Genomic DNA, 18,037 nt, shown 5'->3' on the forward strand with positions numbered 1-18,037 from the left:
TAGGCATCTATCTTTCTTTCTTTCTTTCTTTCTTTCTTTCTTTCTTTCTTTCTTTCTTTCTTTCTTTCTTTCTTTCTTTCTTTTCTTTTATTTTCTTCCTTTATTTTTCTCTTTCTTTCTTTCTTTCAGAGAGAACAAGCGGGGGAGAGGGGCAGAGGTGGAGAGCAAGAGCGAGGGAGAGGGAATCTTAAGCAGGCTCCATGATTGGTGTGGCGTCATATCCGGGGCTCAATCCAATGAACCTGGGATCATGACCTGAGCTGAAATCGAGTTTAGGGTGCTCAACTGACTGAGCCACCTAGGCGCCCCTCACTTAACATGTTTTTATGATTCATGCATGTTGTAGCATGTATCAGTACCTCATTCCTTCTCATGGGTGAATAATATATTGGTTTTTTGAAACTATATGGGTACAAAATTATATAACCTATGCATTTCATTTCAGGATTGTAAAGAAGGTGTTAACAGAATGTTATAAAAAGGAGCATCGGAGCTGAGCCGCTGATCTAGCTGGAAACACAAGACACACGCATATATATAAAGGTAAATAATCCTAGAAAACACATTATGTTATTAGGCGTTAGTTAAATTTTCTTGGACAAAAGGTGGACAGGTAATGATCAGGCAGAGATTACATCTGAGTGATAGATCCTATTCAGTTAGTGGATTGGCAAGGCCTGGGATGAGATGCAGCCTTTCCAAAGTTAAACTACCACCTTCATTCATAGAATAGTTCCCCATGTCAGGTGGTCTTCACCCAGTGATCTTTCCTTTCAGTAGGCCCTGGAGTAATGAAGGGAATCAGCGGAAGCAAAGTGACTCTTCTGGAACTTTATGGATAGCTCCACGGTGGCAGCCCTAGGCGATGGGTTTTGCAGAGCAAATCTGTTGGCTACCAATACCAACCACTGGCGGAATTTCGCCCTCATTCGTCCCGCGCGCCTTTGCCCAGGCTATTTAGGCCCATCCCGGGTGCCGTAGCGAGGCTGCGCTCAGCTGCTGGGGGGCGGGGCTGCAGCTGACCATGGCGGGCGAGCTTGAGGGTTCCAAACCTCTGAGCGGGTTGCTGAGCGGCCTGGCCCAGGAAGCTTTCCACGGGCATCAAGGCATCACAGAAGAGCTGCTGCGGAGCCAGCTCTATCCAGACGTGTCACTGGAGGAGTTCCGCCCCTTTCTGGCTAAGATGAGAGGGATTCTTAAGGTATCGATCTTCCCTGCCGCGGCCACGGAACCCAGCTCCTTCCCTTCCATACTCAGATTGGTTCCCCAGAAGCTGAAAAGGCTTTCCTTCTGACACCTCCACTCCGTGGGCTCTACGTTATGTTCCTTCAGATCCGAGGCGCTTGCCCTGTCGCCCCTTCTCACTTTCTTAGGGGTGACCCTTTTCTGCTCAAGCTCCCAGCCTTGCAGCAGTGTTCGTCGTCCGAAGAGGACGCTGGGTTTTTCCCTCAACTTTTCCTCTGTAGTTGTGTGGGCAACAGTTTCGAGTTGCCTCGGCTGCTCTGTGCCCTCCAGATTAAAATTAAAAATTAAAGAACTGCTAAATCAGCTTTCCCGGGTTGTGGAAGTGGGGAGTGTTTAAGTGAGCCACTGTATGCTGGGATAGGGGGTGGATTGGCTGGAGCGAACCCCTGTGAACTAGTGCACTGTATGGTTAAGAGAGCACATTGACCAGCTTGAAGTCAAAGTGTAAGTCAACCTGTCCGATAGAAATATAATGAAGGCTAAATATATAATTTAAAAATTTCTAAAAGCAACATTAAAAAAGTAAAAAGAAACAGATGAAATCAATTTTATTTCATTTGACTCAGTATATCCATAGTATGATCTTTTTGTGTAATCGATATACAAAATGTTAATATGGTATTTTATTTTTTCACCAAGTCTTTGAAATATTATGTGTATTTCACACTGAAAGCACATATCAATTAGTACTACCCAGATTTCAAGCGACCAGTGGTTACATATAGCCACTATATTGAACAACACTGGTTTAGACTGAGAGCTAGTCATAGGAATGAATCCAGTGCCGAAATATACTCGAGAGATAGGCAATAAAAATGATTTTAGATTTTTGTGGGCTTCCTATGTGTTAGGAACCGTCCTAGGTGGACACTCATTTTAAAGAATAGGAAACAGGCTCAGGGAGTCTAAGTCTAGTTGGTCTAAAATCGCACTTTGATTAAAGGCAATGTTGAAATTTCAGCTGTTTTTGCATCAGTTTGTTTCAAAACTGCTTAGGCTTTAAAAAGGCAGTTGTGTTTTTCTTTTTTTAACTGCTTTTGCATATAGGATTTGAATCCAGAAAAAAAAAACACAAAGCAATTATTTCACAAAAAGTACACACATTGTCGCATGGAAATATTAGGAGTGATATCTCAGGTGTGATCCTAGACATTCTGAGTAATTTTGTTTATTTTTATTTATTAAAAATTTTTAAATGTTTATTTTTATTTTTGAGGGGGGGAGAGAATGAGAGTGGGGGAGGGGCAGAGAACGTGGGAGACACAGAATCCAAAGCAGGCTCCAGCCTCTGAGCTGTTAGTACAGAGCCTAATGCGGGGTTTGAACTCTCCAACCAAGAGATCATGACCTGAGCCAAAGTCTGATGCTCAACCAACTGAGCCACCCAGGCGCCCCTACTTTATTTTTTAAACATTTATTTATTTGTGTTAATGGGGGAGGGGCAGAGAGAGAGGGGGACACAGAATCCTCAGCAGGCTCCAGGCTCTGAGCTGTCAGCACAGAGCCTGACTCGAGGCTCCATCTCGGGAGCGGTGAGATCATGACCTGAGCTGAAGTCAGATGCCCAACAGACTGAGCCACCTAGGCTTTCCGTATTTTATTTTTAAAAATATTTTATTTTATTATTTTTTAAACATTTATTTATTGTTGAGAGACAGACAGAGTGCCAGCAGGGGAGGTGCAGAGAGAGAGGGACACAGAATCCAAAGCAAGCTCCAGACTCTGAGCTGCCAGCACAGAGAGAGCTTGATGTGGGGCTTGAACCCAAGAATTGTGAGATCATGATCTGAGCAGGTCTGATGCTTAATTGATTGAGCCACCCAGGTGCCCCTAAAGATTTTATTTTTAAGTCATCTCCACACCCAATGTGGGGCTTGAACTCACAGCCTTAGATCAAGAGCTGCATGCTCTACCGACTAAGCCAGCCAGGAACCCCTATTCTGAGTAATTTTAGTTGATAACATAAACACTAATGAATGCCTTTTATTTGTATCAAATCTTATTCTCTGAGTGGGCAGAAAAGGTTTCCTAGAGAATTTGACTTCTTACCTGGGTTTTTGAGGTGTTTGCTAGGCCTGTGGGGGTGATGAGGATGACTGACTGCGGGCCAGGAAGTAAGAACAGCATGTGTGTAGCCAGTGTCTTAGGAGCTCCAAACATTGGGGGTGCTGGTCTTTGGGTGGACAATATTTTGTATGTGTGCTGCTGAAGCGAGCACTGGGTGGACAATATTTTGATTCTTTTGTTTGATTATGAGATACAAATTGCAGATACCCAGAGAAGACACTGCCTAGAAACTGTCTTCCTTGTTTTCATTTAAATATATTGCTGAATAGTATCCAGGTATTGCTCTCTCTCCTTTCAGTCCTCTGCCTGACGATGGAATACTTCAGTTTTCTGAGTAATTCTGGGCTGAAGAGCTAGCACGGTTCACTTAGTGGTGGGAGTAGAACAAGATTTGCCTTTGCTTTGCAACACAGCCTCGGTATAACTGATTGAGATAACCAGGGGAAAAGCATTTGATTGTTTGACTTAGGACTGAAACTATATGACATCTAGTTCTAGGTGACATCTAGTTCCAATATTCATTTACCTTTTTAAGCAACACTGAGGTATAAACATCTCTCTAATTCTTAGGAAAACATACGCAAACAAGATTTTTATTTTTATTATTTATTTATTTATTTATTTATTTAATTAAATGATTATTTATTTTGAGAGAGAGAGTGCACAAATTGGGGAGGGGCAGAGAGATAGGGAGAGAGAATCCCAAACAGGCTCTGTGTTGTCAGCACAGAGCCAGATTCGGGGCTTGGTCCCAAGAACCATAAGATCATGACCTGAGCTGAAATCAAGACTGGGACGCCCTCAGTTAACCAACTGAACCACCCAGGAGTCCTGCAAACAAGATTTTTAAACAAAAGGCTTTGAGCATGACCTTCTGCAATAAAAGAGAATGTACACAAACAGTCATGATGCAAGGATGCTGTAGTATTTGGAAATAGGGGACTGAGTAAACTGTGGACAGAAAGGGGTATTACAGGTTTCTCGGAGATGCCATTTTTGCTGCTCTTGAATAAAGTGTAGAATAGAGACTGAAGTGAGGGGCAGCGTATAGGGCATTCCAGGCATTCTAGGAGAATGTAGAGCAAGGTCAGGAAATGGTAAATAGTCCAATTTGACCATAGCATAGTGGTACCCAATATGGAGTATTGGTGGAGGAGCCAAGAAAAAAAATGAAGCAACCTTTTATTTCTTTATTCCTGTTAACCTTAGTTCCTGCTCTTAAGCAAGGCATACTTTTTTTTTTTTTTTACTGTGGCTAAATACTTATAAAATTTATCATCTTAACTATTTTAAAGTGTACAGTTCAGTGGTATTAAATACATTTATAATGTTGTGCATCCATCGCCACCATCCATATCTGTAACTCTTTTCATCTTGTAAAACTGGAATTCTATACCCATTAAACAATAACTCTCCATAACTAACCACCCCCCCCCCCCCAAGTCTCTGGCAACCAGCATTCTACTCTGTATTTCTATGATTTTGACTACTCTGAGTATCTCGTGTAAGTAGAATCATACAGTATTTGTCTTTTTTGTGGCTGACTTAATGTTGCTCAGCATAATGTCATCAAGGTTCATGTTGTTGCATATGGCAGGATTTCCTTCCTTTTAAAGGCTGAACAATATTCCATTGTACGTGTATATCACGCTTGCTTTATCCATTCATGTCCTTGGACACTTGGGGTGCTTCCATATTTTAACTATTGTGAATTATGCTGCTGTGAACACAGGAGTGCAGATATTTCTTTGAGACCCTGCTTTCAATTCTTTGGGATATATAGCCAGAGGTGGAATTGCTGGATAATATGGTAATTCTATATGTAATTTTTCTTTTTTCACAGTGGCTGTACCACTTTACATTCCCACCAACAGTACATAAGAGTTCTGACTTTCTGATTTCTTTATATCCTTGCCAACACTTGATAGTTTGTTGTTTTTGTTTTTGTTTTGTGATGCTAGCCATCCTAATGAGTTTGAAGTGGTCAAGGTATACATTTTTACATATAGATGACAGAAGTCAAAACATTTTTTTCTTTTGTCTTGGAAACTCCACAGAGTTTCAGCTATCTTGAATTCAACATGCAGGCTAGAAGAGCATGCAGGCTAGAAGAGCAGAGAGGAAAATACTAAAAAAATGCACGAGTCTAAGCAAAGAGAAACAAACTGAGGATAAAAGTGAGTAGTACCTCATTTCATTTGGTGCCATAGCTTTCATTCATCTATAGAGAATCCAGTTCTGTGAAGAAAGTGAAAATGAAGAGGGACAACAGAGGTTGGAGGAAAGAAAGGAAAGGATGCACAACTCCCTGCACGGTATAGGCAGTGGGTATACATGTTAGACTCCTTATTGCCAGCTGCCTGCATTCATTTATAGGCTGTTTCAGATAACCTGAGCTGCATCTTTCCCTTTAACCTTCACACTGTGCCCAGATGTAATGCAGTGATTGCTGGCATTTGTAGTGGTCTCTGTTTTCCACTTGGATGGAGCTTTCCTACCCTACTTGGCTGGGACATCGATCCTCTTGAGCATTACCTATTGCTCACAAAAGGGCAAACCTTCCTTCTGCTTATACATATATGAAGCTGGCCATTCATTTGCTCTAGCCTTATTTATGGTAGCTTCTGAGGAGCAGTGAAACCAGTGAATTGAGAGTGGTGTGTTTAATTAGGGAGATGACATTGTGTATAAATACTGTGCCATTTTAACCTATTTTTTGGTTTATATTTATAATTCAGTTTCTTCTAGATATGTATTTGCATATTCTCTATTTCTTGCTTCTGCTGTTAACCTTGCAGGGATGCTCCTTGTTCTAGTTTACTGGAATTCTAGAGGAAGATCTTAACTGAAGCTAGATCACTTTTTGTATACTTATGTTCTGTGTTCACTACTGCCCTCTGTTGGTGATAATTTTGTGTTCCCTCACTGAAATTTCATACTAAACAAAAAACAAATTTTATTAAATTTTTATCTTAATTCCAGTGTAGTTCACATGCAGTGTTACATATTAGTTTCAGGCGTGCAGTATAGTGATTCATCAATTCCATATATTACCCAGTGCTCATCATGACAAGTGCATTCCTTAATCCCCATCACCTATTTCACCCATTCCCCACCTGCCTCCCTTCTGGTAACCATCAGTTTGTTCTTTATAGTTAAGAGTCTGTTTCTTGGTTTGTCTCTCTCTTTTTCTTTGCTCATTTGTTTTGCTTCTTAAATTCCACGTATGAGTGAAATCATGTGGTATTTGTCTTGCTCTGACTGACTTATTTTGCTTGGCATTATACTCTCTAGCTTCATCCAAACAAAAATTTTTAATGAGAATTTTGTTGGGTTTTATCTATTGTTGACATACTCCTATACAACAAAAGTCAAGTTACAGTCAAAAGTTAACTTATCTATTTCTCTTTTCTTCTATGATTTGAATTTAAAAATATGTTTAGGTCTTTTTTTCTTTTTTTTTTTTAAGTAGACTCTATGCCCATCCTGGGGCTTGAACTCCGTCCTGAGATCAAGAGTTACATGCTCTGCAGATTGAACCAGCCAGGCACACAGGTTTAGATCCTATTTTAGAAGTCTTGAAATGCAAGCAATAGCTTATGGATTAATAGCTACCAGTGATCCTTTCCCCTTGCCAAGGTTTATTGAGATGTAATTGACAAGTAAACCAGTGATGCTTTTAAAGCATGCATCGTATCTCCTTAGTTTCTGGCTTTCAGCCATTCCAAATTCATGGCTTCACATCAAACTTAAAATCCAGTCCTTTTACTGTTGTCCATAAGTCTTTATGATCTCTCGGTATCTGTTTCTCTGATCACATTTTCTCATTTCTAGCCACACTAGTCTTCTTGTCTTTATTTAAACATGCCAGGTGCTTTCTGACTCTTCGGGGCCTTTGCAGTTGTTCCTCCATATGCCTGTAATAATCTTCTGCCAGATATTCATATGGATTGTTCATTTGCTTCATTCATTCTCTACTTAAAAGTGCTGTTCTGTGAGGTCTTCCCTGACTTATCCAAAGAGTCTCACCTTTCCTCCCCTACTCTATTTACGCTGCTTTACTTTACTTCATACTCAGTACTACCTGAAATTATATTATGTACGTATTAGCTTATTTGTTGACTTCCCTGTTGGAATGTAAGCATTAAGAGGGCAGGACTTCATTATTTTTACCTTTTTATTCCTAACTTCTAATACTGTTTCTAGCATGTGGTAGTAAAAATCTGTAGACTAAGTGAATGAGTGGCTAGTGCTTAAATATGGAGATTGCCATTAAAAAGATAAGCATGAGAGAAACCTACACATTTATCTATATGGGGAGAGCTGGAAGGTATAATATTCTAAGCCAGGGGTCAGCAAACTATGGCCCATGGGATGAATCTGGCCTGCAGCCATTTTTATTTTTTAAAGTTACTTTATTATTTTTATTTTTTTAAGTTTATTAATTTATTTTGAGAGAGAGAGCATGGGAGGGGGCAGAGAGAGAGGGAGAGAGAATCCCAAGCAAGCTCTGCACTGCCAGCCTGGAGCCCAATGTGGGGCTTGATCCCATGAACTGTGAGATCATGACCTGTGCTAAAATCCAGAGCCGGATGCTTAACCGACTGAGCCACCCAAGCTCAAGATTTTATTTTTAAGTAGTCTTTATTCTCAATGCTGGATTTGAACCCACAACCTGAGATCAAGAGTCTCATGTTACATTGATTGAGCCAGCCAGGTGACCCCACTGCCATTTTTGTCGCATGCTTATTTATTTACATTTTGTCTTTAGCAATTTGCATTATTACAATAACAGTTGAGTGGTTGTGACAGAGATACGGCCTTAAAAAACCTAAAATATTTACTATCTGAACCTTTACAGAAAAAATGTGCTGATTTCTGTCTCAAACATCTATTCTTAAACTCCTGTTTTTTTAATTTATTTTTTTATTTTTAAAAAAATTTCAAGTAGGCTCTGTGCCCAGTGTGGGCCCAATGTGGGGCTTGAACTCACGACCCTGAGATCAAGATTTGAGCTGAGAGCAGGACTCGGATGCTTAACCAACTGAGCCACCCAGGTTACCCTTAAACTCTTGTTTAATATTTGGAAACAATATACTATATAAAAACATTTTTTTTAATGTTTATTTATTTTTGGGAGAGAGAGAGAGAGTGTGAACAGGGGAGGGGCAGAGAGAGAGAGGGAGACACAGAATCCGAAGCAGGGTCTAGGCTTTGAGCTCTCAGCACAGAGCCCAATGCGGGGCTCGAACTCACGAACCAGGAGATCATGACCTGAGCTGAAGTCGGTCGCTTAAGTGATTGAGCCATCCAGGTGCCCTGAAACAATATACTATACAAATTATGTTTAGAAGTTGGTTACTTGATAAAAAATCTGGAAGCTGGAAATAGGGATTATTTTGTGTTCTGTCCTCTTGGGGAACTTTACTTCTTGTTCTTTAGGTTCATGAGATCTGTGGTAAATAAGAAATGAGCCTTAATGTTTCCGTGGTACTAAGTGTGTGTTCTTCATAAGACATAGAATTTGAATTTGGATTTTTTTTTATATTCAGAGTATGTGAAATTTATGTGTTTATTAATGTAATATAAGATAATATAAAGCATAATGTTATGAGCCTGCAAATCAAGTAAAAACTATCAACGTGAAAACTGGTTTAAACTTACATTGGAAAATAACTTATAGAATATATAATATTAAGATTTGAAGAGCAGCTGGCTGGCTCAGTTGAAAGAGCATGAGACTTTTGGTCCCGGGGTTTAAGTTTGAGCCCTATGTTGGGTGTAGAGGTTACTTAAAAAAATGAAATATTTAAGGGGTACCTGGCTGGCTCAGTTGGAAGAACATGCGACTCTAGTCTCGAGGTTGTGAGTTCAAGCCCCATGTTGGTATAGAGATTACTAAAAATAAATAAATAAATAAACTTAAAAAAAAAGATGTATAATAGTAAAAAGCTATAAAAATATTTCTATTTTATATATTTCTATTTTAAATCCCTGGTTCTGTTTCTCTTCTTGAAGCCGTAAAAATTTATAATTTGTTTGAGAATTAGATTGACTGGAAAGAAAGGACCTGTGGTAATACATGTTTTGTATATCATGTAATTCATGTGTATCATCTGAAGTGCTCAGTTTAATTTTTTTGTTTTTTGTTGAGCTACCTGTATGTTTTCCCTTATTAATTTTATTATAAATATTTAGTCTCATTAAAGAAAGTTTAGAAATGTGAGATGTGTAAAAACATACTATCTGTTGACATAACCAGTGTTAATGTTTTTGTGCATTTACGTATACCACAGATATTATTAAGCATCTTAATACATGCCATGCCCTGTGCTTGGGATACAGCATACAGCAGTAAGCATCACAGCTATAGTCCCTGCCCTTGTGGAATACATAGTTCTTGAGGAATATAGACATTAAGCCAGGGGTTACATTTTGAAAAGGCAGCCAGAGTGTGCCAACTGATGCAGATTATAGGCAGTTTAGAATGGTTCCTAGCCCACTCTACAACATGAACATAGAAAGATAAGCAGGGAAAGGTCTACTTATTAAGTACAATGAACTAAAAGGAAAGGACAGAAACAGCACAAAAGTAATTTACCTCTGGTCCCAAGGTTGGGGTTTCTCATGAATATAGTTGACTACGATCATGATAATATCTTTCCTAAATGAGGATTGGACTGCTTTGGGACCCTATTTTAAGTTTCCTGACTTGGTCTTTAGGGCCTAATTATTAGCTGTCAGAACATCACCTGAACAGTCCAGGATGCACCCATAAAGTAGCTCTATCTTCTTGCTGGGCTCAGCTTGCTTTCTGTGTCTCTTCTCAGATCTTGAAGCATGTTCTCAAGTAGTTCCTCCTTAAGAAAAGGTATATGAGAGGTCACTTTTTTCTTTTTAAGTCTGAAAAAAGTATCTTTAGTCTCATACTTAATTGCTAGTTTGGTTGAAAATGTATTTCTAGGTTGTGAAATTGACTCACAGTTTTGAAGTTGCGACCATTTTCTCTGTGAGCTTTTGGGATTTTCTTTTTTTTTTTTTTTTTTTTAATTTTTTTTTTAACGTTTATTTATTTTTGAGACAGAGAGAGACAGAGCATGGACAGGGGAGGGGCAGAGAGAGAGAGGGAGACACAGAATCAGAAACAGGCTCCAGGCTCCTAGCTGTCAGCACAGAGCCCGACGCAGGGCTCGAACTCACGGACCGCGAGATCGTGACCTGAGCCGAAGTCGGCCGCTTAACCGACTGAGCCACCCAGGCGCCCCTGGGATTTTCTTTTTATCCTTTATTTCCTTGAGTGTCCTTGGTTTGTGGTTTTCTTTTCTTTCATTATTTTGGCCACTGTGGACCCTTTGAATTTGGAGACTTGACCTTTAGTTCTGGGAAATGTTGTATTCCTACTTTGATGATTTTTTTCCCCTCTTTTTTTCTCTAGTCTCTTTTTAGCACTCTGATTTTGAATGTTAGAGCTTCTAGACTGAATCCTTAATTTTTCTTTTATTTTCTCTATTTTCCATTTCTTTCTTTGTTCTACTTTTTGATCAATTTCCTAAACTTTATCTTCCAACATTTTAATTGAATTTTTCACTTGATCATGTTTTTAATTTCCAGGAATTTAATTTTGATGTGGACAGTATACTACTATGTTTAGTCAACATGTGGGAGAAAAAGGTTTTTTTTCTTGATCCTCTTAGGGACCTGGCCACATCTGAAAATTAAACTGACAAAAGACAGGTTAACAGGAGAAAAGGATACAAATTTATTTCATATAAGTTTTGCACGACACAGGAGCTTTCATAAGGAAATGAAGACCCAAAGAAACAGTTAGACCTGAGTATTTTATGCTGGGTTTGGTGAAGAGGTCACAGGAGGAGTAGGGGAGTATGAGGTAATTGTAGTAAACTGGAGTAAACTTTAGCAAGGCCTGTTTGTAGGGTTCTTTTTGCCATCTCTTTATCTTTGGAGATAAGGATGCTCCTTTCTTCTGGGTATAGAGAGGGCACCTCTCACATGTGGATTTTATGACCTATTTCATGAGAAAGGAGTCGGGGAGAAGGTCAGAGACCTTCCTGCTCTGCCTTTTCTCCAACTACTTCATTTTTCAAGAATCCTTATGCCAGCTGTATTTTGGGGTAGCATGCCCTGAACCCCATCATCAGCAGTCTTTCCTCTTTTTTTAAAACACAAGGGGGTGTATACAATACATAATTTTCTTCATTTGAATTAAAACAAATTTATTTATGGGGTGCCCGTGTGGCTCAGTTTGTTGAGTGTCGACTCTTGATTTCGTCTCAGGTCATGATCCTAGGGTTGTGGGATTAAGCCCTGGGTTGGGCCCCTTGCTGAACGTGGGGCCTGCTTAAGATTCTCTCTCTCTTCCCACCTCTGCCCCTCTCCCCTGCTCGCATGCTCTCTCTCAAAAAAGAAAAAAAATTATCATGAGTGATTTTTATATGCTATTTTTCAGTATTAGGAATTTGGTACCCTTGTACTCAGCATGGGTAGAAGCTTTTTTTCAGAGGCTTTTAATGAACATTGTATTGCTGAGATGTTTTGGGGTATGATGTAAGTAGAAAATGTTAAATTCTGGCTGAGGGATACCCTACTTAATCTTTTTAATATTCCAGTAGTTTAATATTTTGCAAACTCTGGTGTATATTTTTGGTTTTTAATATTTGTTTATATTATTTTAATTTTTTAAAATAATGTTTATTTTTGAGAGACAGAGCACGAGCTCAGGAGGGGCAGAGCGAGAGGGAGATACAGAATCTGAAGCAGACTCCGGGCTCTGAGCTGTCAGCACAGAGCCTGACACGGGGCTCAAACTCATAAACTGTGAGATTATGACCTGAGCTGAAGTCGGATGCTTAGCCAACTGAGCCACCCAGGCGCCCTGTTTATATTATTTTTAAAGCATGTTTTAATCCTAGTTTCCAAATAACCTGGAAAATTTTGTGGCAAGTATTTATAGTAAAAGCAGAAGCTCTTTTCTTTTCTTTTCTTTTCTTTTCTTTTCTTTTCTTTTCTTTTCTTTTCTTAAAGCAGAAGCTTAAAAGTATATTTGGTATTAGGTTTGTAAAATGATTTGAGTTGACTGCCCAGTAGTGATACTTTTTTAAAAAATGTTTTATTTAGTTTTGAGAGAGAACACATGAGCGGAAGAGGAGCAGAGAGAGAGGGGGACAGAGGATCCAAAGTGAGCTCTGTGGTGACAGCAGTGAGCCTGATGTGGGACTTGAACTGACAAACTGTGAGATCATGACCTGAGCTGAAATTGGCACTCAACTGACTAAGCCACCCAGGCACCCTGATAATTTTTTTTATCATCAAAGAATGGTATCTTCAGCTTCTGTGTGTGTGTGTGTGTGTGTGTGTGTGTGTGTTTAGAGAGAATATGTAGAGGAGGTAGAGAGAGAGAGAGAGAGAGAGAGAGAGTCCTAGGCAGGCTTCAAGTCAGCACAGAGCCTAATGTGGGGGGCAGACTCACAAACCATGAGATCATGAGATTATGACCTGAGCCAAAGTCAGATGTTTAACTGACTGAGTTGCCCAGACACCCCTCAGCTTCTGTTTTGAGATTTATCTTGTGAAATGTATCTAATATCTCATTCTTGTGAAAAAAACAGAATACTTAAAAAAAATTTTTTTAAGCTTATTTATTTATTTATTTTGAGAGAGAGAGAGAGGTAGCAAGTGTGAGTGAGGGAGGGGCAGAGAGAGAGGGAGAGAGAATCCCAAGTAGGCTCTGAACTGTCAGCACAGAGCCCTGACACAGGGCTCGATCTCATGAACTGTGAGATCAAGACATGAACTGAAATCAAGAGTCAAGACACTTAACTGACTGTGCCACCCAGACGCCCTGAAAAAGCCAGAATACTTTTTATTTTTATTAAAATTTGTTTTCAAAATCCTTTTAAATTTTGAGCTTTGTGTTTGCAATAGAGTTTTTGCATTTGTTATATAATGTAGAAATTTTTACTGTGTAAGATACTTTTTAATACATTATTGGTCTGAGTTTACAATTGAAAAATGTAGAAAGCAGTTGTCTTCACTGACACTTCAGTGTTAAGAATGAACTTCACCCATATACGGTTCAGAGAGCAAATACTAAATCATAAATTAACTTGATTTTAAAAAAGAATGCAAAATATCTGGTCTTGAAATGTGTAGATTAAGAGACCTGAATAGAAGAGACTGAAATATTGACTTATTCTGACATGTTTTCAGATTGATTCGTCTTTTGTCTTCATCATTGTGTTAACTATAAGCAGTAGTAGTTCTGCTTTTCTGTGCTAGGTGGCAGTAGAATATTGGCTTGCTAACACTGCTGGAAGCAACAATGTTTCAAATGTTCTTTCTCTTGAATGTTCTAGTTAAGAAAACAAAGTTGGCTACTCAACAATAAGAATTTCTTATCCAAAAAGGAATGTGAAATACTTGGTTTGATGGCTTGAATTTAGAAATACCATTTTCTGGAAAATTTAAAGCTCTATAAATACATTCATTTTGCTATAGTTCCCTAGTTTTTGTATCAGTAAATGTTGCTAATTTCATTGAATAGTTTTGAGAATTTAGATGGTAACTTGTGAGATGCAGTTCTGCTTCTCTGAAGGATTGGCAAGCAACTGTTTAGTAAGATGTTACTTTTTTTATGTCACTGGACATCATATGATAAAGCAGCAATTGCAGATTACCAGCCGGAGTTTATTTTAATGGGCTCAGATGACTGGTATGAAGGGTGCCTGATTGGCTTAGTCCAGTAGATCATGAGACTCTTGATCTTGGGGTTGTGAATTCAAGCCCCACTTTGGGCATGGAGCCTGCTTAAAAAAAATAAAGAGAAATCAAATGACTTCTATGAGGTGTTCTATAAATTTGGCTGATTCAGTTGGAGGAACATGCAGCTCTTGATCTCAGATTGTGAGTTTGAACCCCATTTTGGATATAGAGATTACTTAAAAAACCCAAAACTTAGAAAAAAAAGATTAATTGAAGATCTATTTTTGAATCTCTTCCTCTCAAAGCTTTCTGGGTCTGCAAACTTTATGGGTTGAAGGAGTTCCTGGGTAGAGAGATTTTAAAGACAATTTCTTTGTTTGATTTAGCTATCAAATATTTACTGAGCCCTTAATGTGCTATATACCTGGCTCTGTACACAAAAGTGAGTATCACAGTCCCTTTCTTAAAGAATCCTGTATTACATGGTAAATGCCATAAGAAAGGTATAAAGGTGAAGTGGATCCTTATTTTAAATTATAGAAATATGAAAAATCATTTTTTTTGGTCCTAATAAAACATCTTCATTTTTTGGCTTTGTCTTAAGGTAGAATGTAATTAAAAAAAAATTTTTTTTTACATTTTTTAATTTATTTTTGAGAGAGAGAGTGAGCGCGAGCACAAGTGGAGGAGGGGCGGAGAGAGAGGAAGACACAGAATCCAAAGCAGGTTCCAGGCTCTGAGCTGTCAGCACAGAGCCCAATGTGGGGCTTGAACTCACAAACCATGAGATCATGACCTGAGCTGAAGTCAGACGCTTAACCAACTGAACCACACAGGCGCTCCTGTAATTTTTTTTTTAAGGACATAATTTTTACAAATTTTGACTTCATTATTTGTTTCAACTGATTCCTTGAGAAGTGCCATATTATACTAAATTAAAGAAATTTTGGTATGGGTTGTGTTATGTGTGCTTTATGTATGATTAACTTTTTGTTTTTTAATTTTTTAGAATATTTTTGAGAGAGAGGGGGAGAGAGACACAGAGTGAGTGGGGGAGGGGCAAAGAGAGAGGGAGACACAGAATCTGAAGCAGGCCCTAGGCTCTGAGCTGTCAACACAGAGCCCTATGTGGGGCTCCAACTCACAGACTGTAAGACCATGACCTGAGCCAAAGTTGGACACTTAACCAGCCGAGCCACCCAGGTGCCCCATATGTATGATTAACTTTTAATGTTTTTGTATGCGAGTATGGAAATGTCTTTGAAACATAGTATTCTGTATATTCTATGTCATGACATCTGATCGTGGTACCATTTATGAAATCCTTAAATTTCCATTTTGTTTATCCTGAGGGTATGTTACTTGAGAAGTGATCAAATCATTTATCATTTACTTAAAATGCATTCATTTATTCAAGTGAACATTTATTGAGCACCTACAATGCCAGGTCCTGTGCCTGGCACTGGGAACATCAATGAATTAAACAGAGAATTTTCCTATCTCTTAGACTTGTCATTCAAGGAGGGAAGGGGTATCCTGATAGTAAACAAGAATGTGTGCATAAAGGAATGAGGGCAGAAAATGTATTAATTCGTTTTTACATACTTCTCTACCTTTACTTCTGATAATCTTTTTGATCCCTTAAAATCAGTGACAGACAGGGGTGCCTGGGTGGCCAAGTTGCTCTTGGTTTTCATCTCTGGTCGTGATCTCATGGGTTTGTGAGTTTGAGCCCCATATCAGGGTGTGGGCTGACAATATGGGGCCTGCTCGGGATTCTCTCTTTCTCCCTCTCTCTCTGCCCCTCCATCGCTCTCTCCATCCAAGTAAACATATAAAACTTAAAAAAAAAAAATCAATAACAAACATTTGCTAGGGATAATCAGTTTTGTGTCATTAGTATGTTTGGTTTTCTTGTAAGAAAACTTTACTTATAGGGTCCTTGGGTGGCTCAGTTGGTTAAGCGTCTGACTTTGGCTCAAGTCATGATCTCACGGTTTGTGGGTTTGAGCCCTGCGTCAGGCTCTGTGCTGATGGCTCAGAGCCTGGAGCCTGCTTCAGATTCTGCGTCTCCCTCTTTCTCTGCCCCTCCCCTGCTTGAACTGCCTTCAAAAATAAATGAAAATGTTAAAAAAGAAAAAAAAGAAAACTTTACTTACAATCAAGGTGATAAATGTTAATATATTTTATTTAAATTTGATGTTCGGAGAAAATCTCCTAGTATTTTATTTTTAATCATCAAGATTTGCTTCGTATAAAATAGATTACTTGACATACAAATATAAAATGACAATTTTTTAATTGAGAATTCTACACTGAGGGTTCCTTTCCCACTCATGTATCATACATCTAATTTACTTTCCTTTAGATTATTTTTAATTATCTGTCCCTAAAGTCTTTGTATCATTTCTGGGTATTTAGCTAGTTCTCTATAGAGAGAACACTTTAATTTTATTTTTAAAAACTTGTTATTGGATATGGCATATATACCGAAATATACACAGATCACATGTGTGCACCTTAATGAATTTTCACAAACTGAACATATGCATGTAACGAGCCCCCACATCAAGAAACCAAATGCTACCAGCATCCTGGAACCCCCTTATGCTCTTTACTAGTCACTAGCTCCTCCCCACTTTACTAACTTCTTTTTAAAAAAATTTTTTTTATGTTCATTTATTTTTGAGAGAGAGACAGAATGCAAGAGGGGGAGGGGCAGAGAGAGAGGGAGACACAGAATCTGAAGCAGGCTCCAGGCTCTGAACTGTCAGCACAGAGCCTGATGTGGGGCTCGAACTCACGAACCAGACCACGAGATTATGACCTGAGCTGAAGTCAGACACTCAACCGATGAGCCACCCAGGTGTCCCCCACTTTAGTAACTTCTAACACCACAGATTAATTTTGCCTGTTTTTGAGCTTTATATAAATGTAGTCTTAGAGTACATATTCTTATGTCTATCTTCTTTCACTCACTGTTATGCTTATGAGAGTCAGCATTATTGCATATAGTTGTAGATCATTATTATTGTTTTAGAGCAGGGATAAGCAAACTATGATCCACAGGCTAAATCTGGCTCCTGCCTATTTGTGTACAGTGAGATGTTTTTTTTTTTTTTTACATTTTTTAACAGTTAAAAGAATTTCTTATGACCTAGGAAACTTACATGAAATTCAAATTTTAATGTCTTAAAATAAAGTGTATGATTGCTTCTGCTCTACAAAGGCAAGGTTAAGTAGTTGCATCAGAGACTGGATGGCTGGCAAAGCCTAAAATAATTACTGTCTGGCTCTTTATAGAAAAAAGTTGCCAATCCTTGTTGAGTATACCAGTGTTTGAGTGAATACAAACCTAAAATATGGTTATCCATTGTACTGTTGATGGGGATTTCAAAAGTTTTTGGTTTTTGCTTTATTATGAATAGAGGAGACTACTTTTTAATCCTTAAAATTTAGTCATTATTTTCTCATTAGGTATCTTCCATGAGTAGAGAACTATTTTTATTTTTTATTTTATTTTATTGTCATAAGAAAGCTTAATAAAAATTTTAGTATTGCTGACTGTAGGTGCAGTGTTGTACAGCAGATCTCTAGAGCTTATTCATTGTGCTTAATTGAAACTTTTATGGCTATTGATTAGTAATTCACCATTTTTCCCACCCCCCAAGTCTGATACCACCACTCTGATAATTTGATTACATGAATTTGACTATTTTAGATGCCTTATATAAGGGGAATCATGCAGTGTTAATCTTTCTATGACTGGCTTATTTCACTTAGCATATTGTCCTCAAGGTTCACTCATGATGTTGCATATTATGAAATTTCCTTCTTTTTTTAAAAAAGATTTTATATTTAAGTAATCTCTACACCTGCTGTGGGACTTAAACTTAAAACCCCGAGATCAGATTTGTGTGCCCAACCGACTAAGCCAGCCAGGTGCCCCAAATGTCCTTTTCTTTTCTTTTCTTTTCTTTTCTTTTCTTTTCTTTTCTTTTCTTTT

At 38.5% G+C, this 18,037-nt stretch overlaps 1 protein-coding gene across 1 annotated transcript in view; it reads left to right on the plus strand.

Moving 5' to 3' along the window:
• The first annotated feature begins 990 nt into the window (after positions 1 to 990).
• Positions 991 to 18,037, plus strand: part of COMMD1 (copper metabolism domain containing 1) — a 189,865-nt gene continuing 172,818 nt past the window's right edge. The window contains exon 1 of the mRNA XM_043603474.1: positions 991 to 1,201. Coding sequence (XP_043459409.1) covers positions 1,025 to 1,201 — 177 coding nt within the window. The 5' untranslated portion in view covers positions 991 to 1,024. The remainder of the gene's footprint in view (positions 1,202 to 18,037) is intronic.

Source organism: Prionailurus bengalensis, chromosome A3 (assembly GCF_016509475.1).
Source record: "Prionailurus bengalensis isolate Pbe53 chromosome A3, Fcat_Pben_1.1_paternal_pri, whole genome shotgun sequence".
NCBI lineage: Eukaryota > Metazoa > Chordata > Mammalia > Carnivora > Felidae > Prionailurus > Prionailurus bengalensis.